This window comes from Chelonoidis abingdonii, chromosome 24 (genome assembly GCF_003597395.2).
Source record: "Chelonoidis abingdonii isolate Lonesome George chromosome 24, CheloAbing_2.0, whole genome shotgun sequence".
NCBI classification, from domain to species: Eukaryota; Metazoa; Chordata; order Testudines; family Testudinidae; genus Chelonoidis; species Chelonoidis abingdonii.
In genome coordinates, this window is record NC_133792.1 from 20,385,852 (window position 1) to 20,411,921 (window position 26,070).

Sequence of the window (26,070 nt, forward strand, 5' to 3'; positions counted from 1 at the left end):
ATTATTCTTTGCGTAGAGACTGTCCAGTTTGCCAATGTACATTGCAGAGGGCATTGCTGGCACATGATGGCATATATCACATTGGTAGCTGTGCAGGTGAACGAGCCCTGATGGTGTGGCTGCTGTGATTAGGTCCTATGATGGTGTCACTTGAATAGATATGTGGACAGAGCTGGCATCGGGCTTTGTTGCAAGGATAGGTTCCTGGGTTAGTGTTTATGTTGTATGGGTGCGGTTGCTGGTGAATATCTGCTTCAGGTTGGGAGGCTGTCTATAAGCGAGGACTGGCCTGTCTCCCAAGATCTGTGAGAGTGAAGGATCATGTTTAAGAATAGGTTGTAGATCTTTGATGATGCGCTGGAGAGGTTGTAGTTGGGGGTTGTAGGTGACCGCTAGTGGCGTTCTGTTATTTTCTTTGTTGGTCCTGTCCTGTAGTAGGTGGCTTCTGGGTGCTCTTCTGGCTCTGTCAATCTGTTTTTTCACTTCAGCAGGTGGGTATTGTAGTTTTAAGAATGCTTGATAGAGATCTGGTAGGTGTTTATCTCTGTCTGAGGGATTGGAGCAAATATGGTTGTATCTCAGAGCGTGGCTGTAGACAATGGATCGTGTGGTGTATCCTGGATGGAAGCTGGAGGAAGTAGTCCCATTAGTGTCTCTCTTCTGCTGAGTTCTACAATTTAAAATATGATTCTTAGTAGGGTTGATCTCAACTCCTCACAGACACAGTTTTAAACTGTTCTTCTCCATGAGCCAGGAAGAAATGTCATGAAGTTAAAAACTTTTATTTTCATAATAAATGTTTATTTTTTTAAAAAAAACTATAGACATGTTTCTGGTGTTTGTTCATTCTCCTGCACTTTCATGACAATATCTCTAGTTTCTTAATTGTATAGTCAATAATTTCCTTGGAAAACAAGGTCAGTCTTTAGAATATGCAAAAAAAAACTTAGCTATTATTACCAATGGATGCACTAGTCCAGCCACTGTGGGGTTCTTAACTGAGACCCCCTTTATGCTCTTCTGATTGTATGTGGGGGCGCATGGGGGCAGAACAGGGATGGGCTGGTGCAGACAGCCCTCAGACACCCCACACACAGAGCCCCCAGGGTATGGAAATCCTGAAGGAGTGACTGAATATGAATGGGAGAACATCTGAGGTAGAAGAGGAAGTGTCTGGAATGCTGATTGTCAAGCTTTTCCGGGCTACTAAGTAGCCCAGTGACAACTGTGGCTGTAGCCACCACAAATTAGGGCAGATCCTAATTTGGGAGCAGGAAATTCTGCCCCATTTTGAAGTGTGTGTATGGGGGAATTTTTTTCAGCTGGGGAATTATAAGAATGAGATACCTTTAAAGCAGCACCCCCGGTATAATGCAAGTTTTGGCTGTGAGTGTGTGTTTCCATGCAACATTTTACAGTGCTTCTGAGTCTCACCAGTGTAAGGAAGAAACTCAGCTGCTTTTGGGGGAGTAGACTCCACTTCATTTATACGGAGCTTTCCTTCATTTAGGGCAGACAGGACAGCTTCATTGAGGGCACAAAATGCAAATTTGTTGGTGGGGGACAAGTCTCAGGGTAGCACCTCTCTGTTTTCAGGGGGATACCTGTTCTCATTTTGCAGGGTCTCCCCTCATTTGAGTGATTGTTTTGGGGTGAACTCCATTTTGCGGATGACTCCCTCATTGGAGTGAGTTTGAGTGACTCCTACTCACTTGGAGGCAATTCTCACAATCTTATCTCGAGTCTCATGATATTTGGCATTTTTCTTAAAGTCCCAGCTCCTGGAATCCCGTGATTAGGTGCAACTCGTTGCTGTCAAGTAAATAAAAAAGCCAGTAAGTTTCTAAACCTCCTGCCTGCAGAGAAAGGCTCAAAAGCAGAATCCCCTAAAGGCTTGAAAGCCAGGAGGCAAATAAACAGAACCCCAAATTTATTATGTAGTATATCCCTTGCTTTTTGAAGGCTGGCACTGGCAATGCTGATGTCTGGGTCACATAACGATTGGGGGATGTTGATTCTGCCTGACCTCCCACATCTGCGGGGCGGTGCCCTGTGTGGATAGGTGGGGCTGATTCGGGGTGACGCCCCCTCATCTGTGGGACACTCAGTGCAGAAGTCCTTGTGCGCAGGGAGGGCTGATTCGGGGTGACTCCCCCCTTATCTGTCGTGCGTGTCAAATGTGCACAGGAAGGGGCGCTAATTCGGAGTCACTCCCCTCATCCGAGGGGCGTGTCAGTGCGGAAGCCCTGGGGGGCGTGTCTCCCTGCCCCCGCCCCTCCTGCGTGCCGACCCCAGCCGGGTGCCGGTTGCTGGCCTAGGCCCGTCTCCAGGGCCGGCCTGTTGCTAGGGCGAGCGGCGGCCGGGCTCCCAACATGGCGGCGGGTAGTGCAGGCGGCGGCTGCCTCCCGGCCCCGCTGCTGCTGCTGGGGGCTGGTGGCGGCGGCCGGGCTGGGCGGGGAGGCGGCGCGGCTGTACCGGCCCGGGGAGGACCCGCTGACCGTGCTGGAGGCGGGCACCGTGCGCCAGGCGCTGCTCAACTCCTCGGCCGCCTGGGTGCTGCAGTTCTACAGCTCGTCGTGCGGCCACTGCATCGGCTTCGCCCCGACCTGGCGGGCCCTGGCCGGGGACGTGAAAGGTGAGTCCGGGACCCCCCCGATCCCTTCCCCGGGGAGCCCAGCCCGGCCTCCTCCGCACCGCCTAGGCCGGGGACGTGCCGCTCTGCCCTCCCTCTCCCGTGCAGGCTCTGGCTGGGGATGTGCATGTAGATCCCCCCCTTCCTGCCTCCTCGCCCCCAATGCAGCACTTCGCCCTGGCTGCACATGGGAGAGAAGATTTCATCCTCTCCTACTCCCCTCACGCTTGTACCCTCCCAGCCCCTCCACCCACATCCGCCTTGCCCTGCCCCTGAGCTCTGTGCTTTGGGATGTGTAAAGTCATGGGGTGTCCCCCCTTAAGATCACTGATCCTACCGCCCCCACAGTCCCCATTCACACAGCTAGCCACCATCATAAGCAACTGACAAAATATGACTGCACCTAAAGAGCTGGTTTTAGTTGGTAGATCTCAAAGCAATTTACAGCATAGTAGCCGCCGCCGTCCCATCACCAATCCAGTCCCCATAGCAAACTCCCCTAACCTGGTCCAACTTCCACGTGCCTCGCTTGTAGGGGCTGCACACCCCCCAGCAGAACCCTGGGCAAGGGCATCAGGACCTACCTCAACATTATACCCCAAATCCCCGTTTGCTCTCACTTTATTTTATTTACTTGTTGATTTGCAAAACCCTTGTCACTTTATCAAAGATCTGCCCAGAAAGGGGCAATATGTGATAAATGGCAACAACAGTAGAAATAATGAAAAATATTTTCAAATTAAGTTTGGAAGACAGAGAAGAAAAGAATCGCTGCTTTCACTGTCATGCAGAAGAGAATTCCACTGCTGGGGTGTTGTGTATGTGCCAATATCCAGTATCCAGGTGCTTCACAGTGTACAAGTGGAAGCCCTAACAGCATATGTGGTATATTTGAATTGTAAAGGCTTCCAGGCACTGCATCTTCTGTATGTTTTGTAAAGTGCCTACCTTATTTTAAGAGCTAAACAAATAACAAAATAATAGTTTGAGCTGTACTGCAGTCACTTAACTTAAGCATTAATATAAAAAGGAAGACTGAACACTTGCATAGAGCTGTATAGAGAAACGAAGGTAGAAAAGAATTAAGTAAAATCCAAACTAACTGTAAGCCAAAATCTCAGGGGCGTGGGGATTTAGTGCTCAGATACCCTGATGATGGGCACCACCTAAGAACCTGAATAGAACAGAATTTTGTCAAATGAAATGTCAACTGTACTAAATTCCTGTTAACAATCTAAGCATGTATGTCTTGAGAAACCGCCTTTATTTCCTTGTTATGAAATGCTATAGTCCTATATTGACTATAGGTTTTCACTCAGGTGCTGCCCCCCAGGAATGAACTTTCTGATCCCATTAATGACTGTATAATATTTGGTTAATGAAAAGTGCCTGGCTTTCTTTTGGGTGTTGTGTTAACAATTTCCTTTCATTATTTTTATATATCAGCATGACACATTGTTAATTTTATGTAAAAATAGCTTTCATTGCTTATAGTTAAAATGTATATTTGCTTACTAATAACTTTTTCAGCAACATTTTAAACTTCTCCAGTCCAGAACACTTGAATTTCTCATCAGCAGTCTGGCTGCCTGGATCACCAGCCACAAGATTTATATCATCCTTGACATGAGTTTGCCTTTCCCTTAACGTGAATTGAAAGACACATTTGAGAACCAACTGGGTAAATGAATGAACCTTAGCCCAGTTTGAGACAGCAGTGGTGGTTAATCTGCAGGGTGGGTCCATATGCAGCACATGCAATGTGTTTCTTGCATATTACTTGACACTGTAATGAATTTTCACTTGTGGCCTTCTGGAACAGTGACTCTTACACAGTGTGGCTGCTAAAAGTGCTATCTCTCGCTTCTGTGCTCTTACAGTTAATACAGATGCTCAGGTCCCAGCACAAAGCAAAAATAAATGCCTCACTCTGAAAGGGAGTGTTGGATAAGACTAACAATGGGAAAATAGGCGGAGATTCCGTGTGAGGTGTGAGACTGCACGATGTGCCAGCAGTCGTGTAATAGTCATGACGCTTGCACGATGTGCCAGCAGTCGTGTAATAGTCATGACGGAATCATTTTGTAATAATTAGTATTTTATTTGTGTGCCAGAAAAGTTTTGTAACCCCTTTCCCTAGGTGTGATGTGTATTTAGTCACTTAAGATATTATTATTTTACTATTTTTACTTGTTGAGCTAGCACTGACAGTCATGCAGAGCCATAGAGAATATACACCGGAAGAGATCACTGCCACAAGCTGCTTTCAATCCCATATAATATTACTGATGACCAGTCAAATGCAAATACTTTTATAAAAAGAAAACTACCTGAGCTTAGGGTGAACAGATGAGAGGAAGAAAATATCGGGACACATGGGGGGTGTGGGGGGGTCACCGGCGGAGTTATAAAACAAATCAGAGTGTGAAATATCGGGACAAATTGAGTTCAGACCAAACATGGATCAGGAGGTGGGACAGTCCTGATTTTATCACGATGTCTGGTCACCTTACCTGGGCGGTACTTTAAGCTTGATGGACTGAATGGTAGAAATGTTGTTTGAAGAGGAATTTGAAGAGAGATGGTGGAAGCTTGCCTCTCTAGAATAGAGAGGATCTTCCAACTCTTAATAGCAAAATGGGGTGATCTCCAGAGAAATCTGTGCATGTTGGGACTTGTGAGGAAAGATACCTTTGTTCTCTTGTGAAATTCTGATTTTAATGGAACATCTTATTTGGAGCCATTGCCTGTGCTTAACTCAGCACCGTATGGGTTCTAATTATTAGTTTTGAAAAAGGCTTTTTGCTTTAAATGCATCAGAGCTGGCAGCTCTTTGCAAATACAGCCATAGAGTTCAACTCAGCACTTCCTAGAATTAGACCTTTGTTGAAACTTTATTTATATTTTACTCAAACACTAAAACGTGTTTCAGATCTCCTGGCACTTGTCCACATAAGTAAATTGTACTGATTTAACTAAATTAAGTTAGGAATTTGTTTTGTGAATATGGTGCATCCCCTTTGTGTGGCTGCTCTTAGGGCTTGTCTGCATGACATCGGGAACCAAAATAACAAATTGGTTATAATTCACACTTAGTTATTTTGAGGAAAGTTATTTCAGATGAAGAGTGTCATATTTTGACTTGTTATATCAAAATAGGGCACCTAAACCAAAATAAATTCCCACACACAAATTTATACTGAAATAAAGAAAGATGCAATTTACAACCTATTTTAGGTATTTCAGTTGTTGTTATCACATTGACAAGATGTATGGATCTCTAAATGAATATAAGGCACCCTTATGCAGAAACAGTGCCCACACAAGGGGATTGCAGTCAGAGGCGGCTCCAGGCACCAGCACGCCAAGCGCGTGCTTGGAATGGCAAGCTACTGGGGGGCACTCTGCCAGTTGCCACGAGGGCGGCAGGCAGGCTGCCTTTGGTGGGGTGCCTGCAGAGGGTCCACTGGTCCCGCGACTTCGGCGGACCTCCTGTGGGCACGCCGCCGAAGGCAGCCTGCCTGCCGTGCTTGGGGCGGCAAAATGCCTAGCGCAGCCTGTGGTTGCAGTGATTGAACTAAAGCAGTTTTTACTGATCTAGTTAAATTGGTGCAGCTTTTCTATATAGAGAAGGCCTGTTCTAATGTAGTTCACTTTTATTCCTTTTCTGAAGGTCTCAAATTCTGCAGTAACAACTGCAAACTTCAAAAACTGAAAGCAGGAACCATGGCTGTTTTATGCAATGCCACATACACTGATGGAGCATCAAAACTTACATTTTCATTTAGGTATCTACTCTTCCATCAAAATAAACATTAAAATTAATTGTGGGGTTGGTCCTGATGGTGCCCAGTTGCTAAAATACTGGATGTTAAAACAGGACTGCTGCTCTATTTAAGTTTACTGTTGCTGTTTTTTAAAAGCAATTAAAACTTGTTTGTAAAATTTGCTTTGGGCCTGGAATTTTACATAATAGTTCTCGGTGCACAGATAACTGGAAAACCCTGTACCCACTGCTTCCAAAGCTGGCACTTGTCTTCCTTCTTGTTTCTTAAATGAACACCTTTTCAGGAGAAGCCGTATAGTTCAGGAATAGACTTTCATGCTAGTTCTACATCTGATCATTAGGGAATGCTAATAAAGGGAAGCCCTGCAATGTCTCTCATATTACTAACAATTTGTAATGGAGAATACTGCAATGCCAGGCGTGTATAAGAGAAGAAGGTTTGTGAAAAGGTGTAACCTCTTCAGCAAAGTTTTGATGTTGATATGTTGGATACTTTAGAATATTTATAGGTTTCATCTAAACACAGTCAATTTGACCAGCCTTTGAATTTTTTATTGTTTGTATTTTTACATTTGCAGGGATCTCTAAGAGAGGCTGGAATAGTCTTCGTTTAAATCATTTTACTGGATTTCCTTTTTCACACGTTTTAGGATGCACATGAGATACTTAGAGATCCTCCAATGTAATCTATATCAGCAATTGTTTTCCACTGATATCCTTAACTTTCATTTTTTGCACAATTTCCAGTATATTTAAATATATAGCGAAGTATAGTATTGCTGTTACTTGGAAGCACTGGACTAAATTTGGCATGTGAGATGTGGCATGTTAAATTTTTAACTCTTTAGCACTGCAGCGTTGGAAAATCTTGGTACTATTTTTCATTCTGCATTCATTGAAATCTATTTGGACTTTTCCGGTAATACCAATATCACTTTAAAATCTAATATGCAGTAGTGTTGTAGGCTGCAATGCCACTGCAAATGAAATGTGTACAATTTAGGCTGCATGTTACAGAGGTGAACAGAAGCATAGGTTTTACTTCCCTTAGAAAACTAAAGGCTTTTTTAACAGAAGTGAATGCTAAACTGCATGCATCCCAGCTGGTGCTCTTTTAACCCAAGTATTTAGCTAGTGATGGGCTTGCATTGTTGTAAGGTAGGCTATTTGCATTAGGCTTATAGTGCTTCTTTTCATTGTGTGTAGGGGGATCAAGACAGGTGGAAAAGAGAGGAGGAGTGGTAAAAGTTGAATGAGACAGATACCATGAAGCCAAACTTTTTAAAAAAAATTTTGCATTTTATTTGATAAAATAGACTGTATCTTTTGTGTTCCTGTGAATACATGTGCATCTGCTCTAGGATGCTTATAGTTACTGCTGGCGTCTGTTCAGCTGTTGGCATGTTCACCGCAACTGAAATTCTCAGTCAGCTGCCCCATCCTTCCTGATAAAAATGCAGGAGTTCTTTCAAAGAAAAACAAAGGTCATGCTAAATTTCAAAAGCAGCCTAGCATAGAAATGTCGATCAGGTTTTGAACGTAATGAAATTTTCATGTCCTTTGATGCAGAGGCAAGTTTAACTTTAGTACATTTTTAAATTAAAGGAGTTTATTGATTCACAGGAATTCGTAAAAGAAAAAACTCCCAAAGACACTAGCATTAATAGTGACAGATGCATCTTCAGCTTATGCCAAACTGTTTGGATTCTTCTTTCAGTATTTTAAAGTAACTTCTTGAGGATTTTCTTTCAACATACTGGTGTAGTAGGGAGTGGCTTAAAAAGAAAATTCCTGTATTCTTATGCATCCAAGAACAATTGTACAGATAAGTCTTTTCTACATTTGGAAAACTTTGCTAGCTACAGCAGCGTTCAGAAATGGTGATCAGACACCAGATGTGATTCTACCAGCACCACACTTGACAGACATTTCTAGCATGACTATGAAAGCACCATTTCTTTGCATAGTATAGACAGAGTGATGCTAGCAGAAGCTGAGCTGTAAATTGCTTTCCACCCTCATCAAGTCCTGAAGCTGTTTCTGTAAAATGTATGATGTGACCACCAAACTTTGTAAAACTGTGTCCAGCTGTGAATTGCTTTTAAAATATTATAAGCCCTATTAAGTACATGGCCTTATTGTTTACTTTTGGGAAGAGGGAGGGAGAGCCTTAGCTTCCTCTCCACACCTACACGGAAAAATAACTTGTAAGATAAAATTCAGTATCTCCTACAGATGGATGCTTGCATTCCACAACTTCTTTTTGTAGAGTATAGCAGTATAGGACAGCAAGAAGGGAGGCATATTACTGTATCTTGTCTCTTTGAGCTGTTTCACTGTGAAACTGGGATAATAAACATTAATACAGCTCTTCATGGTGAATATTTCCTAAAATGTTTTTTCCCTCAAATAAATGTATGTTTGCCATCTGTTACACCAACTGGATGATAGTATTAACTACATTAGTTTAGTTATATGCAGTTTGAGAATTCAGAATGATGTGATCTGTTGTTCCAGAGCAATTTGTATGATCTTGTTTTTATTAGGGTTTGAAATTACCTACTGAAGCTAGTCAGATTAAACTGATTGCACAACATGGCATGAAATGTCACTATGATTTTGCTTATTGATCATGATGCAGACATTTTAAAGTTTTCTTTCCTTTTGTCCTTCATACTGTGTTATGCGTTATCACTAATGAAAAATCCCTGATTATTCGTAGATGGATACCCTACCTTCATAATAATAAAACAAATGCTTTATCCTTATAGAAGGAATAGCTTGGTGAGCACATTGTTATGCTGAAAATATTGATCTGCAGATGTGGAATGTATCAGCCATTCTAAGTCAGCAATATTATACAAGTTATTCTGTTTAGGAGAAGTGAACAATAGCTTTCTGCTTCTATAAAGAGGGACTTTATTCCTGACTCCCAACATATGAAGTTTCGAGAGATTAGACTATATTTCAGATTGGTCTTCAATCCAACGGTCAGTACCTGATGACAAAAGAAACTATTTCCTGTACATATTATTGCTTTTTCTCAGAGCTAGATGATGATTTTATCAGGATAGAAAGATTTAGAATTCTTGCAAGAAGTTTGTGAACAATTTATATACCATTGGTTCTAAGTTTTGTAAGCTATGCTGTAGACCTTCAGTGCAGAGTTCTAAAAACTTCTGCCATTTCTGCATGCATTTAATTGAGTAAGGAATTGCAACAGCAGTCATTTCTTCTGCCTAGATATAAACTTTGGGAGAGGCAGTTATTAAGACTATAACTGTCCCGATCTCACCTTTTTTGACACACTGAATGGAAAGTCCTTTTTAAGTCTCTGTTTTCCTGAGGACAGCAAGCATTGATGCTTTTTGTCAGACACTTTTTGGTGTGATGTGAGAATACTGCACGAACAATCCAGTTTGAGCCTACAAAACAATATTTGAGGCTGTCTGTTGAAACTGTTGTTGTAGTCTGCCAGATGAAAATAGATTGGAATTAGTTATAAACAAATCCTTCTGGAAAATGCCTTGAGTTATGATACTGCTGTAAGAATTCCTCTGTCAATGCCAAAGAGAGACTACATCATATTAAGTTGTGTACAAACAATTTTTTTGGCTATATCCATTTTTGTTCACAGTCTAGCAATTTTGACATGACATTAAGCTTGCACTAATTACAGTAAAAGTTACCTAGCTCTTCTTATGCTTGCTAAGTTTAGAACTCTGGGACAAAAAAATACTGACAATTCTGAAGTTCTTGATGCAAAGCTGGCAATGTGAATGTATCAATTTGCTTTAGTACCACACCTAGGCACAGGACTTAAATGTCAGCAGTGTGTTTGAATACCAAAGCTCCAAGAGCTTGGATGCCTGTGTGAAATATCCGAGCTACTTGGAGCTGCAAAACTGAGTTGAAAATCTCACAAGAACAGCTTGATTTCTAGCATTTTGGAATTTACACTTCACGGTCCCTGGAGGATATATGTGGGCAAAAACAATAGAGGAAGTAGGTCAGACTAACGTCTGTAAAAATATCTGAATGAAGTTTTGGATGAAAATTTTAAGGGACAATGGTATTAATTTGTCTGAGCCAGTTCACTCATCCCTAATAAGCGTATTCTGTCACACAACAAAATGAGTAATGAAAATGAGTGATGATGATCCTTTTCCAAATGTCAAGCCTTTTATCTCTGGCCTCCAACAAGAAACACGTTTCTTTAAAGGCCATTAAAGAATGATAAAACTGATGGTACAGCAAGGAAAGTGACACACGCTATTTCTTGTTTCGGGGGAGGACATGCTGGAGATGGGACCTTTTCACTGCTGAGGGCTGGCTTTTGAAGCTCCCTCCTTGAGGATGTCCAGTTGTCATGGCTGTTTTTCAAACTTCTCTGGGTTAGTTATGGACATTTAATGTTCCTTTGTTTCCTCTTATTATTCGACATAAGTAGGGGAGGAGGGTAGTTGGGAAGTGGGAGTTGCAACAGAACTTTTATTTTTAAAAGATTGAATATTTTTCTGTGCAGTGCACAGGTGTCTCTTAGTAATGAAGCTTAATACATTTAAATGTTTATTGGCAGCAGGTACTTCACCATATTACTTTAAAATACTGATAAAGGGGCAAAGAAACAAACTATTAAAGGCCTCCAAAGGTTCTCTCATCAAAATGGTTTGTGTAAGAATGTTTCAAGCAATTTCTCATTCTAAATATTTGTAGTTATTCTCAATAAAACTCTTTACAAATCTTGAAACTACACCCCAGTTAATCTTCATGATGCTGTATTTGCTCAGATATTTTCCAGTTGTGTCCAGCATGGCCTTGGACAACACTTATACCTAAGAACACCTTCATTAATCAGAATGTGAGCTTTGTGGTTTAATAAGGCATTTCACCATTTTGTAAGCCTCTGAATAAGTTACAAGTTCAGCAAAAAGCAGGTCTATGTTACCATCAGCTCTGATAGATTATACATCTATGTAACCATGTAACTGAAAGCCATGCAGATGGGTGACCATTATGTTTTTCTTTGAAAACTGACATGAAGAATACAATTAACTGAATAATGAGCTTAGCTGGCGGGATAAACCAAAGAATACAGTACCACTTGTTAGTGTTGAGTTGCGCCCTGTTCATCCACTTGGACTGAGTAAATGCCAGCAGCCTTAGAGAGAAGTCTAATTGTTTGCTTTGAGTTTCTTTTTCTTTAGATTTGTTGAAAATACTTCTCTCCTTGTGGTAGATGTCATCTTTAGTTAGTCTTCAAAATTAATCAGCCAAATTATTATTGAGAGTGCAAATGTAGGAGAGACGTGCCCAGACCTATGACTTGATCCTACCCCATTTAAGTTGGTGAGAGTTTTGCCATTGACTTCCATGGGAGCCGTAGCATGACCTAAGAGAGGATGCCTGGTCACTGCACCAAAAAGTACATTTGTTTTTATTGCTTTTCAGACTGGGAACCTGCCATCAGGATTGGTGTGCTGGATTGCGGGGAGGAAGAGAACTATGAGACCTGTAAAGAATATGGTATTCTCTACTATCCAACTTTTAGGGTAAGTAGCACAATATACAGCATCAGGCAAATGATGGTCATTCCATTTCATAGAAAAATACTTGTTTTAAATCTCAGACAGTTTCTGTTATTCCAAGTTCCAAACTACAACTGTTGAACCTCCTGTACTTAAAAACAGAGCAAACTTATTTGCCCAGAATATTGTGTACTTGTTCTTGGATTTGGGTGCTTTCTTTTTCTTCTGCAAAGATTCTTGTGATTATAATAAAAGATGCTTTCAGGCTCTGTTAATCAATAGAATGGAATAGATGATGCAATTATCTGAATCAGCTGGACTTATGATTGTCCTAAACACTGAATTAGAATTTTTCAAACATAAGACACATGGCCCAGGAAGCAATATATTCTCAAAAGCATTTTTGTGTCTCTCATCACTAAGGTATCTGGATGCAATATATTTTTATTAGCTGTTAAACATGTAAAGATCCTTATATAGTAAACAACATTAATAGAGTTATACATTTTGTTTCAGTTAGTGATATGAGGGTAAATCCAGTAGTTCAAAACTGATACATCAGGGACAAAGATGGAATCAAGTAGCTGATTTAATGAGGGACTGTGTGTGAGTTAGCTTTGTAATCTTTGGCTCAATCCTTCACTAACCTCATATCATTCTTAACTTTTTACTTCACAGTTCACTTAAATTGAATTTAAAAATACTTTCTACTGTTTGCCAAGAGAATCAGGAACTGTGTTTAATATGGAAATTTTGCATCTAAGGATGAAAATGAACTTCTGTTTTTGTCATACTACTGATCTTCCCTGTTGTGTCGTCATCATCATCATCATTTACTCCATGTGAGAATAAAATGGGGGACAAGGAGAATCTCAGTAAAAAGTTTGTGGTGTGAGAAGACAGAAGAGAGGTGTTATAATATAAAAACTGTTCTTCTGATGGTGGGAAAAATAGATATGTTTTTTTTCCTTTTACCATGTGGTGAGACCAAAACCTGACTCACTTCTTCCCAAAGCACTGTATGTATTGCTTTTTAAAATAGGTAGAAGTTATGTTGCCTTATGTGTTTTGTGTTAACCACTAGAGGGAGTTAAGAATGTGTAGGGTGTGAGCGGTATTCTTTAGCATGGAATCATATAAACATAGGGCTGGAAGGGACCTTGAGAGGTCATCTAGTTCAACCCTGCATGCTGAGTCAGGACCACGTCAATCTAGACCATCCCTGACTGGCGTTTGTCCTACAAAACCTCCAGTGATGGGGATTCCACAATCTCCATTGGTAACCTATTCCAGTACTTACTTATCTTTCTAGTTAGAAAGTTTATCCTAAAACCTAACCTAACCCTCTTGCTGCAGATTGCTTGCTTACCTTCAGGGGACATGAAAAACAATTGATCACTATCCTATTTATAACAGCCCTTAGCATATTTGAAGATTTACTATGTCCTCTTCAGAACATTCCCATTTTTTAACACTTCCTCATAGGTCAAGTTTTCTAAACTTCTTTATCATATTTGTTGCTCTGGACTGTTTCCTTGAAATGTGGGACCCAAAACCAGACACAGCTGAGGCAACACAAGTGCCGACTAGATCCGGACAATCACATCCTGTGTCTTACATATGACACTCCTAATAATACACCCCAGGGTATTAGCAACTGCACTGTACTGTTGGCTCCTATTCAGTTTGTGATCCGCTATAACCCATAGCTCCTTCTCAGAAGTGCTGCTGCCTAGCCAATGATTCCCCACTTATATTTGTGCATTTAACTTTTCATGTGAAACTTTGCAGTTGTCTTTATTGACTTGCATTGTGTTGATTTCAGACCAGTTGTCCAATCTATCAAGTATATCCATCAGTTAATAGTATTGCTAAGTAAATCATCAGTATGAGTCAACCTCTCGATCCTAACCTTGTCTATGAAGTTGAAGACTTCAGCTGAATTTTCAAAATGCCTCTGAAAAATTTTTTCTTGAGAAAATCCATATGGACTTGTATGTTACTAGTTTGTTAAATTATAGAAATTTTTGACTTATAAGAGTTTGATTGTTTAAGGATCAGTGGACAGGATCCACAGCTGGTGTAAATCAGCAACTGTTATACCCACACTAGCTGAGGATCAGCCCTTGGAATTTACCAGGCAAGAGTAAAATTTCAGTTGTATATTCTGGTTGTCTGTAAGCTGAGTAACAATATGTGATGAATTAAAACTGTAAAAAGCAAGAACTCATTAAATTGTGTTCTGCCTCTGAACTGAGCTTTCCTGAAGTATTTTTTCCCCTTGAGCCATGAGTTGTCTTCAGAGGAATATTTTTTTTTTTTCACCCCACAGTACTTCAAAGCATTTACAAAGCAGTTCACAACTGGGGAAAATTACAAAGGTAAGAAAACCCCACTCTAACCTATCTCAAAAACATTTATCCTACTATCCCAGAGTGCATTATATAATAAACAAGGTTTCTTTACCCATAAATAAAATTCAGACATCCCTAGGTGGAATACACAGGCTGTTTAACAGCACAGTAAGCAAGTGTTTAGAATAGAAGATTAAAATATCCTTTGAAAATGAAACTGCAGGGGAAATTTTAGATGGCAGAATGTAATTGCTAGAGTTTACATTTGTCCGGGACAGTAGAGTTAACACCTCTGTGCTTTTAAAATATGTTGTAGTATTTTATTGCTGCAAGTGGGTAGATCCTTCATTTTAAATCTCATTAAAAAACACATACCTCTTAGCAGCGTGATGTCCCTGTTGAAGCACTTGCTTGGCTCTGACTTCAATGGAAGATTGCCACCTTCTGATTTACCATCACTACTTTCTCCAACACCTGAATTTATTAGAAGTCTTTCATTTAAATGTTAAACAACGTTGGACTTTATGGCTCTGATATGGTCACACATCTTTTCAAATGGACTAACATATAAAAGGCCAGATATGGCTCTGATATGGTCACACATCTTTTCAAATGGACTAACATATAAAAGGCCAGAATTCAGAAAACAGATCACCTGCACCATTGACCCTTCTGGTAGAATATTTATTGCAATTGTACCTACTATTTTTAGGGTTTGCAAGTGGGTTGCTTCTGTTGGCAAAAAAGTTTAAGGAATTCGCTTTTAGGCTTGATTCCCCTCCCCCCCATTTCAAACCTTAGGTTAAACTCAAAAACCCTTCAGTATTTATTGCCCTTTGTGGCTGGCTGTTACCTTACCTGGGCCATTTGTTAAGAGCATTACACCAATGGCTCAAATTTTCAATGCTTGCTGTTAGCCAGCGTGCAAACAGAAAGCATTCATTTGGTCACTGAACATCTCCATTGCAAAAAAGCTGCTTGAACTCCTGCCACTACAAATGTTGTTTGTGTGTGAGTGTAGACCAGGATGAAGCAAGATGATTGTGTATTGAAGATGAAACTGACGAGACGCAGGTGAACTATTTTGAGTAAGAAATGTCTTTGGTAGTTTTAAGCTCTTGAGGAAAACAACTTCTACAAAAAGTCCACAAACTTAATCTTAGAAATAAAAGTACTTCTACCCCCTCCTAAAACAAACATTGTCACTTAGCTTTTTAAGTAAAAAAACCTCATCAAACAGAGAATGAGACAACCTGAATTTAATGATACCTTTCTGTCTTCTGAATAGTTCTTTATCTGTTTTTAGCAGGGTCAGATCGTGAGCTCCAAACTGTTCGTCAGATGATGATTGATTTTCTACAGAACCATTCCCAAGAATCAAGACCACCTGCTTGCCCTCCCTTGGATCCAGTTTCGTAAGAATCTTGTTTGAAATAATAGAAAATATTGTACACTTAGTATGCTACTCAAATAAAATGTCAGATCTATTTCCAAGGATAAAGAATGTTTTTTGTATTGCTGTTTAACAAATACTTAGAGTAAGTTCATGTTGTGGGCAATGAGACCATTGAATTCTTCATGTGCTAAATAGCTTTTCTTTTCTTAAAAGGTCCAGTGAGATTGCTTCTCTTTTTGACAAGAATAGTCATCATTATACTGCCATTGTGGTTGAAAGTAGTAACTCCTATGTTGGGCGAGAGGTAATGCGTGACTTGTGAATTTAATCCAATATTTAAATCATGAATAATACAATTGAGGTTGTATTTTATTCAGTCAGTGGAACTATTCATGTGAATAAAGGTGCGCCTCCTTGCAGGATTGGCATGTAAGTTGTGAAAGCCAGATCATATGCATTTAGAATATGACTAAGCCATGTGATGCCGTAAGACATTGGCTTTTACTTTAGTCACAGAGAGGAGTGTGTTTTTTAAAGAAATGCAATTTTACTTTTTTGGCTATTTGGATTCCTTTCATGCCTTAGTGGAAGTTTAGTTTATCCTCCTCAATATTAGCAAAATACTTCTGACTGTCAGACCTCACCTCATCACAGGAAAAATATTTCAGATCATGAATGACGTTCTTTATCACTATTAGAGAACCATTCATAAAGTTTGTTCCTATTGGTCAGCTTTTGCAACATCGTTATTTTACTGTAATCTGTATGATCTACTATGTGTCTGTGTGGTCCATGCACCACACTAATAACAATAAAAAAAGCCACCAAAACCAAGACAATGTAGAACTCTTGGATGATGATGGTCTTAGCTCAGTTTGTGCTGAGGTGTACTAGAGACTTTAGGAATTGTTTAATCCTACGTTTAGGGTATTGCATATCCTGTATGCTGTTATGTGGTAATATGCTATTTTTCATACATATCTTCTATAATGTCTCAAATTGGCCCAAACTGCTTATGTTTCTTGGAGTCAGGGTCTAATTGCCCATTTAAATCTTATAACAGATTTCTGTGTGTGATTGATATCAATCAGTGAAGCAGTTAAATATGTCATTGTAGCAAGTAAGTGAGGTAAGAACCCCTCTGGGGTACTTAGCCTGTCTTTGGATGTGCCAAGTAAAGAACACAGCAGGGTCTTTCACAGCAGGAAAGGGCCAACAACGAATTAACTAACCATGGATATTGGAGTGCTGCACAGGGGACAAGCATTTTTTTTTTTCTTTTGAGCAATATTGAAACCACTATGGGATTCAAAATGCTGCTTGGTGGGAGAGATGTAGATAATGCCAGTGCTACAGTGTGCTAGACAATATCGTCCTTGTCTTGAGGAGATGACAGTCTAGCCCTGCATATAAATCTTGCTATACATGAATGGGGTAGCTTTATGTGCCACATTGCCTAATTAAACGTGAACCTTAAGGACACTTACAAAATATTGCGCCATCATTCCAGTGGAGACTGGATAGTAAATATTTTCAGCATCTTGAACTGAAGTATGAGGAGTTGGAGAATTAATTTTTTATGAAATTTGGTTTGGCCCCATTTCACCATCTAAAAAGCTGCAGTTAGCCTACACAACTCTTGTTAGTTTTCTACTACTGCCAAAATCTAGGACAAGTTACAAAAACAAATTGCATGATTACTAGGCATAATCTGTATAGAAACGTGCAGTGGGTGTTTGACACTTCTAATTACATTAGATTAGGAGCTGGCCAGTGGCACAACCGGAGCGTGGGGTGCTGCCGGCTTTGAGAACCATGTTCAGAAGCAGACTGCTTCCCAGGCCCTGGTTCACTGTGGTTAATTGTGGAGAATCGACATTACTGAGATACAAGGAGGTATCAGTAACAAAGCTTCACAACATTTTATTTTGTCCATTCTGTAGTCTGATTGCCTTCTGCTCTCTGCCTTCTGAAAAATAGAAGATACTCCGGTGGTATCTGCTGTCAAGAATGGAAATTCTACTAACATTGTATAGTGTTCTAAGTTTACATACAGTGTTCAAGTGAAATAGACACACGCATCAGCTCTAGAACCTTGTACTCTCAATAAGACAAGACGCACACAACACATGGCAGAATAGTTCAGGAGAGGGAGGTTTAGGTGTTTATCACTAATGAGAAGAAACGGAGAGATTTGAAGAGTTGGGTTTGAAGGAGCTAGCTGGAGAAAAGAGATGAATGAATCTAGGGGAGAGTTTAAGGCATAGGGAGCAGCATATTCTTATTTGTATTATTATTTATTTGTAATGCCTAGGAACCCCAGTCATGGACCAGGACCCCATTGGGCCTGGTGCTGTGCAAACAGAACAAAAAGATTGTCCTTGCCCCAAAGAGGCTACAATCTAAGTATAAGATAAGAGACAACAGGTGGATGCAGATAGACAGACGGAGGAATATAAGGAAACAGTGAGAGAGTTCTGGCTACAGTGATAGATTGTGATTTCCGAGCACCAGCAGCCCAACTGTTGTCAAGTTTTTGTAGGCATTCTGGCAAAAGAGAGTAATGGAGTGGCTTTGTGGATGTTTATGGGGAGTACCTCCCAAGCATGAGGGCTAATGTGGGAGCATAGCAAAAGGTATAAAGCCAAGTGTGTAGGAGCAACAAGGGGGGAGTGAAAAGAGAGGATTGGGAAGAGCACAGAGAAGGGCAGGGTGGAAAATAAAAGAAGTAAAGGAAAGATTTTTTGAGGACCTTGTAGATGAGAATTAAGAGTTTGATTTGATATGGTAAGAGTGAGCCAATCGACAGATTTGTGGAGGACAGTCATTGGAATGGCAGGAGAGGAAGATGGCTCTAGGAATGGGACCTTGAATGACTGAAATGGAGAGAGAGTTGTGAGCCAAATGTTCATCAGAATCTTAACTGGGCCTGCATATTTGCAGGCATAATTTTGGGAGTTTATGTTCAAGTGATATAGACGTTCAAGTCCTTGATTGTGTCCACAAGTCGTAAACTTTGACATCTAAACTGTGGAGTCAAATAATTATCCCTACAATTATTAGAACTCAGAAAAATGGAAGCCAATGTCTGAAAAATTGGCTTTAAAACCCTTGTATGTATGTAACATGTCATCACAAACCAGTGGGTGTGTGACAAATATCATTTTATCATCTGCATTTGGAGGCTTCTCCAGGACATTTCATCACTCTCTCTCATGTGGTCTTCAGACATGTGAGACTTGAGGGGGAAAAAAGTCAGGATGGGTTAAGGAAAAATCATAGAGCTCAGAAGACAAGAAAAAATAGTATCTCCCAGTGAAGTAAAATTTCTGTTCAACAGAAATTGTTAGTGTCTGTATTGGAATACTAATAAACAATAGGGCTGTCGAGAGATTAAAAAAAAATATGTACAAAAACTGCATTCAAAAATAAAACCAAGTAAAACTTTAGCGCCTGCAAGTCCTCTGTCCTACTTCATGTTCAGCCAATCACTCAGATAAGTTTGTTTACATTTATGGGAGATACTGCCCCTTCTTGTTTACAGTATCACCTGAAAGTGAGAACAGGTGTTTGCATGGCACTGTTGTAGCTGGCATTGCAGGATATTTATGTGCCAGATGTGCTAAAGATTCATATGTCCCCTCATGCTTTAACCATCATTCCAGAGAACATGCATCCATGCTGATGACAGGTTCTGCTCAATAATGATCCAAAGCAGTGGGGACCTACACATGTTCATTTTCAGAAGGTTGATTTTCTTTTTTTTGATGGTTAGGGTTCTTTTAATTGTTCTGAAAGCACGCTCCACACCTTATCCCTCTCAGATTTTGGAAGGCACTTCGGATTCTTAAACCTTGGGTCGAGTGCTGTAGCTATCTTTAGAAATCTCACATTGGTACCTTCTTTACATTTCGTCAAATCTACAGTGAAATTGTTCTTAAAATGAACGTGTGCTGGGTCATCATCCGAGATTGCCATAACACAAAATATATGGCAAAATGTGGGTAAAGCAGGAGCAGGAGAGAGACAATTTTCCCCCAAGGAGTTCAGTCACTAATTTAATTAATGCATTATTTCTTTCACGAGCATCATCAGAATGGAAGCATGTCCTCCGAAATGGTGGCCAAAGCATGAAGGGGCATATGAATGTTTAGTATATCTGGCATGTAAATACCTTGCAATCCTGCTACAAAAGTGCCATGCAAATGCCTAGTCTCACTCTAAGTGACATTGTAAATAAGTCGCGGGCAGCATAATCTCCCGTAAATGTAAACAAACTTGTTTGTCTGAGTGATTGGCTAAACAAGAAGTAGGACTGAGTGGACTTGTAGGCTCTAACGTTTTACATTGTTTTGTTTTTGAGTGCAGTTATGTAACAAAAAAAATTCTACAGTTGTAAATTGCACTTTCTCAGTAAAGAGATCACACTACAGTACTTTTATGAGGTGAGTTGAAAAATACTATTTTATCATATTTAGAGTGCAAATATTTGTAATAAAAATAATAAAATATAATGAGCACAGTACACTTTGTATTCTGTGTTCTAATTGAAATAAATATGTTTGAAAATGTAGAAAAACATCCAAAAATATTTAATAAATTTAAATTGGTATGCTATTGTTTAACTGTGATTAATCACAATTTTTTAATCACGATTAATTTGAGTTAATCACGAGTTAATTGCAATTAATCGATAGTCCTAATATATACATATACTTGATGAAGAATAGTAAGGTGGTTCTATCAACAGCTCAGTTTACTTAAAAGTATGGTGCACTCCCTGTAATATACTTGTCCTTTCTTGCAAGAATTGAATATTCTTTGAACAGTGTGTAACTCTTCTGTGTTGTCTTCTCATCACCCAGGTGATCTTAGACTTGATTCAGTATGAAAACATTATGGTAAAGAGAGTGCTGAATTCTGATAAGGCTTTTCTAGAGAAACTTGGTATTACCTCAATCCCTTCATGTTATCTGATCTATCCAAATGGGTCTCATGGATTAATTAACATGTAAGTACTATATATTTGTAAGGGATACTTGCAGTACTTTGAGGGGTTCAGTTAAGCTTTAAAACCGTTGCCTTAGTTTCCTCCCATACAAGTGAATGTATTTGATAACCAGGTGTTATTTGTGTATTTAAATAAAGGCAATGTATCCCAATATGTGAGCAGTTCATTTGACTGATTGAAGTTTCGTGTTCAGACTCTTCATATTTGAAGAGACTGACAATCTCAGACATTGTTGAGACAGCTATTCCATTGCATATGAAAAATATCCCATTCATGGTTAATAATCTTATACTTGTACAGCTGACTCTCTGTAGGAGTTTACAATACATTGAAATGGACTAAGAGAACAAAAAATAGATTTTTCCTTCATCTGGGAGAAAAAACAAAATGCTGTAGTGATTAATTATAACTTCACTGCAGTGGTGAGTTTAGACTGCTCACAAACTTGTTTGTAAAATGAGCGATAAAGACAAATGCTCCATCTGTGAAATAGAAACTCCAGGCTGATGGTGTCAGTACAAAGTGTTCTGAAAATATAAGCTGTTGAGGAGTAGCTAGTGACATGCTGATAGTCTAGTGATGTTGGTAAATAGGATATCATTGAGGTTTTGGGAAGAGACTGTATTAGTAATGTCTTCCACGGCTACCAGTTAGTATCACTGACTGATTATTGTGATGCCTGTGAGGAGAAGATGTATGGTTTGGGACAGATCTGAAATAAAAATATTAAGTACCAAATTCCACAGATCCGACTCAATCAAATCACCTGTTGGATTCAGTGAAAGTGTTGCCTGCATAAGGTGTACAAATATGACCTGAAGTCTTTATGAAAATGGGATGTTGCCGTTCATTTGAATGGTGTTGCAAGCCACTAGTCCTAATTATTTTTGCTGCTGCTTCTAAAATTTGCAAACATGCCGCCTTTTACTGGACTTTTAGAAGAAAGAGTAAAGAAAATCAAATCTCCTTTTTCACAGATATATTAAACTGTTCCTGTCAATCATTTAGCTTGAGGTGATTTTTAACCCTTACACTGTGCTTTCATCCGCAGTTTGAAGCCTCTTCGGTCTTTCTTTTCTTCCTATTTAAAGTCATTGCCCGGTGTAAGAAGAAAACTTGTTTCACAACTTCCACTACCAAAAAAGCAAAATAAACAGGGGGGCACAGAAATCAAGGCATGGAAGGAATTTGATAAGTAAGTGATGCTGCTGAGCCAGTTTAATGGTTGGTAGTTAAAATCCACAGTTATTATTGCCAAGTGGGAAGCTATAAAATAATTGATTTTAACATCTTACCGTAGCTGAAAGCTTTATTTGATTCCAGAGCTACTCAAAGGATACACCCGGAATTGAATAGCTGAACCAACACATGATGACCTGCTGAGCAGCACAAAAGGATTGTGTGTGAATATTAAAGAGATCCTAGCACTGAAATGTCTTGCAGTTCACGTTGTACAGCATTGCTTTCATTTGTTTGTTCAGCAGGATCCTTTTCACAGTATACCAGATACACTGGTCAATTAATTCAGTCCTAGCAGCAAAGATGTAATAAAAGCTCTGCTTAGTGAATGTACCTTTCTTGCAATTATGACTGATGTTTTAGGGATTTTAAAGAAGCTTCAGATAATATTTTCAATCTGCATTTAGAGCAAATATCTGCATTTCTCTGGAAGAAAGTTCTATCAGAGACTATTTTTATTTTAAACACATGCTTTACTTAAAAAATCCAGTGCTCAGTTCTGCTCCCATTGGTGTCAGTGTGAGCAGAACTGAGGTTCAAACCAGTATCTGAAATGTAGGGTTCACTAGTTTATTTTTAATTGGAAAACTTTAGCTTGTAAATCAATATCGCAAATAACAATAGTCAGTACTAAAAATTTTAACAACAAGCTTTTGGCAAACCTACAGAAAACAGCAAACCCAGTATTTGTTTGTATAGTGGTGAGTCAGGACACCATTAGAAACTGTTAGGTAAATGCATATACATTAGAAAACCCTAAAGTCACCAGAAAAGATGTTTATCAGACCAAATCCACTTAGGTTTATGTTCACCCTCTGACTGTTTGAGAGAAGGATACAAGAGCTTTGCAGTGAGATAATCCTTCAACATCTTTAGCTGGAAAAGATGTAGGACTGAGTGCTTCCATTTTGTACTTGTTTTCATTTTTTGTTATGGTTACTATTAGTGTCTGCCCTGTTTGGTTTTTTTGACAGATGGCTGTTGTTTTCTTTTAACAGTTTATATAGAACATTGTGTTCTGATAACAACTGATTTTTGTAGCTAATGAGTATCTTATTGACAGGAATGATTCTATCAGTGTTGGTGCTTGTACAACACAATTTTTTATAAAAGATCACTATATGAGTATCTCCCAACTAGATTGTTTGTGTGCCTGATGATTTAATACTGACAACTATATTTAAGAAGTCAGCAGACCTACTAATAAACTTTTTATAAGGAGGTGACTTATAGTGAACAAACTTTAACCAAGGAGGTGACTCTCGGCCACTCACAGACTACAGATGTATTCTATCATTCAGAATGTAGCTGTCACAGTTCTTGAGATACCTGTATCTCTAACCTCTTCATGGCCTCCATGAGGGGATGCCACTCAGGCCTCTAGCCATCACCTTTCTTGGGGTGGGAGCCAACATCCTTCCCTTCCAGACAGGAGATTTAGACTAAAATTCCTCCTGCAATTCACTGTGATCACTTTAACAGGTCTGAGTTTAGTTCACATCTTGTTCTCTCTCAGGGGCTATGAAAGGGTTAATCAGTGTCCAGCCAGTTCCATAAATCAAAATATTTACTTGGAACCAAAAGCATTATAGAGAAAACATACCTTGAAAACAATAAACAGCTTATATGCCTGCCTCCCTTACCAGGTATCACCCATCTACAACATGGAGATGCTAGTAGATTTCAAATTCTTTCTGCGAGTGTGTCCTTCCTGTCACAGCCTTAGGTCAGTTCTTGAGTTCAGTGAGAGTGACCTCCCCCTTGTGGTAGGCTTGGCAGTTCTTTGTTTGGTAACCTCTTTCAACCAGTTCAAAGCAGGATAGTCCATTTTCCTCATGTGGTGCCTTTCCAGACTTGTTTACCTGACTAGGGATTTACATTAATTATTCCTCAGTAATTTTAGTTCCTGATAATTCATTCATGCTTAGGTGACTTCCACACAGTCATTCCCTTGTCTCAAAAAATAAATTTAGCCCCTACATGCATGGCAGAACAATACGAAGGGAGAGGGGAAACTGAGTCTCACTTTTTTTTCATAAAAAAACCCAGAAGTTTCCCGGTTCTCCATTGCAGCTTTTCAAGTGGTTTTAAGTGTACTGTTATCATTATGCAACCATTGTTGTCAGAATAAGCTGGTTTTCTGATTGATCGGCTCTCTTAAATCAGCTGTTTAATCATCTGGGTTATAAGACATAAGGGTCTTCAGGAATTTTTTTGAAACTTTAGGCTGTCTGGTCTGTGTCCAGTTCTGTTTGTTCTGCTGTGTTGCTGTATTTGGTACTAACTTGAGCTTGTAATCTAAAAGCACTGAAGGATTCAAACTCTAAGGCTATGTCTACACTGAGTGTGGGGGTTGATCTAAGATATGCAACTTCAGCTATGCGAATAGGGTGGCTGAAGTCGGCGTATCATAGGGCAATTTACCTGGCCGTGAGGACGGCGGTGAGTCAACCGCTTCCACTCCCCCATTGACTCCGCTTCCGCCTCTCCCCACGGTGGAGTTCTGGAGTCGACGGCAGAGCGATCAGGGATCTTCTGTAATTGACTGACTCTTAAATATGCTATGGTGCACAAGGTCTCTCTAGTGGGACTGCTAAATTTGGGGAGAATTTCTAAATTCCCTCTTTCTTAATATGGGTTTATTTTCAATTTTTTTTTATTGTCAGTTTCCTTGGCATTGTTCCTCAAAGATACTTCTGTTAAACAGAAAGCTTCTCCCCTCACAGCCTGTTGTTCTCTACTTATATTTAACCATGTAGAGAAGACACAAGTTATGACACCAGCAATTTGCTTGCTGACAGAATGTCAGGGTTATGATTTCTCTAGAGGGAGAAATTGGGCTGGGGGGCAGAAAGTTCTTACTCAAACACAAAATAACTTTTTATGCAGTTGTGCTTATTTGTCTAGTCTCTGAACTAGTGGCATAAAATTGCTGTTCTAAAATTAGAGTACTATGGAAGCCATTAAACTTGACATTCACCGGAGTAGGCACTGCACTGTATATTCCTGCACTTGGAATAGGAGATACTGCAGTCGCTGTGGAATTGCAGATTATGAGGTTTGAATAGTGCCCACTACATATCAGTTTTACCTTAATGACTGGTGAGCCAATGAGTGAAAGAAAGCTGTCTCGATTTTTAACGTTATGTATGTGTGTTTTAGAGCTAAACTGTACATGGCTGACCTTGAATCTGGATTGCATTACCTGCTCAGGGTAGAGCTTGCCACTCACAAGACGCTTGAGGGAGCTGAGCTAAAGACCTTCAAGGATTTTGTTACTGTCATTGCCAAGGTATACACTTCTAATCTTTGATTACATTCACTTGACTCTTACAAATATAATGTAAAATTTGCTATTTGACAGAATATTTTATGCTTCTGAAAATGTCTTTCAGAGTGCCCTTAAAAATGTACATGTTTTGGTTTCTACAGTATTTTCAATATAGAAATTCTGTTATGCTTCTGTGGATAAACCTGAAGGATTAAAATGCTCTTTGTTGCATTGCATGGCTCAGAATAAAATAAGGATTCTGATTGTCCCAGGCTTGCAGGACAGACCTGTGAAAATTGGGATGGTTGGTCAGATTCTTCTGGATAGGTAATGATTGTAACTGAGCATAGATTATTTCTCCCCTCTCCCCACTCTCTCTGGATTCTTGGAATTTCTTAAACCAACTGTAAAATTGTTGTGTCTATGTGACCACATACAGTGTTTAGAAAATTAGGTTGGACTTCTATCGATACAGCTGACTTTAATCAAGATTTTTGAACATAGCTGAGGAGCCCCATATTTCAAAGACTCTAAACAGGGTCACCTCATGCATGCTGTGAGGATAAACCCTTCAATGTTTGAGGTGCTCAGATACTGTGACGATGATGGGAGTTTAGCTAGTGCTTTGTTTTAAACCTAGTTGTCTTAAAGTTTAGACATCTTTAAAGTGAGTGTGACATGAAGAAAATGTGACTTGGAAAAATTCTAATATTTTAACCCTTAAAAGTGACCTCCAGTTAAATATGAGCTGCAGTATCTCTCCGTATTTCATTACCAGATTGTATTTGTTTGTAAACAAGGCAAATCAGTGGCTGTTTAGAGGAACAATAAGAGTTTTATATAACATTTCCA

The 26,070-nt window shown here is 39.6% G+C and overlaps 1 protein-coding gene across 1 annotated transcript in view; it reads left to right on the forward strand.

Moving 5' to 3' along the window:
• The first annotated feature begins 2,372 nt into the window (after positions 1-2,372).
• QSOX2 (quiescin sulfhydryl oxidase 2) overlaps positions 2,373-26,070 on the forward strand; it is a 42,489-nt gene continuing 18,791 nt past the window's right edge. The window contains 9 exon segments of the mRNA XM_032767607.2: positions 2,373-2,426; positions 2,428-2,635; positions 11,871-11,971; positions 14,280-14,328; positions 15,608-15,716; positions 15,911-16,001; positions 20,563-20,708; positions 21,760-21,903; positions 25,110-25,239. Coding sequence (XP_032623498.2) covers positions 2,373-2,426; positions 2,428-2,635; positions 11,871-11,971; positions 14,280-14,328; positions 15,608-15,716; positions 15,911-16,001; positions 20,563-20,708; positions 21,760-21,903; positions 25,110-25,239 — 1,032 coding nt within the window.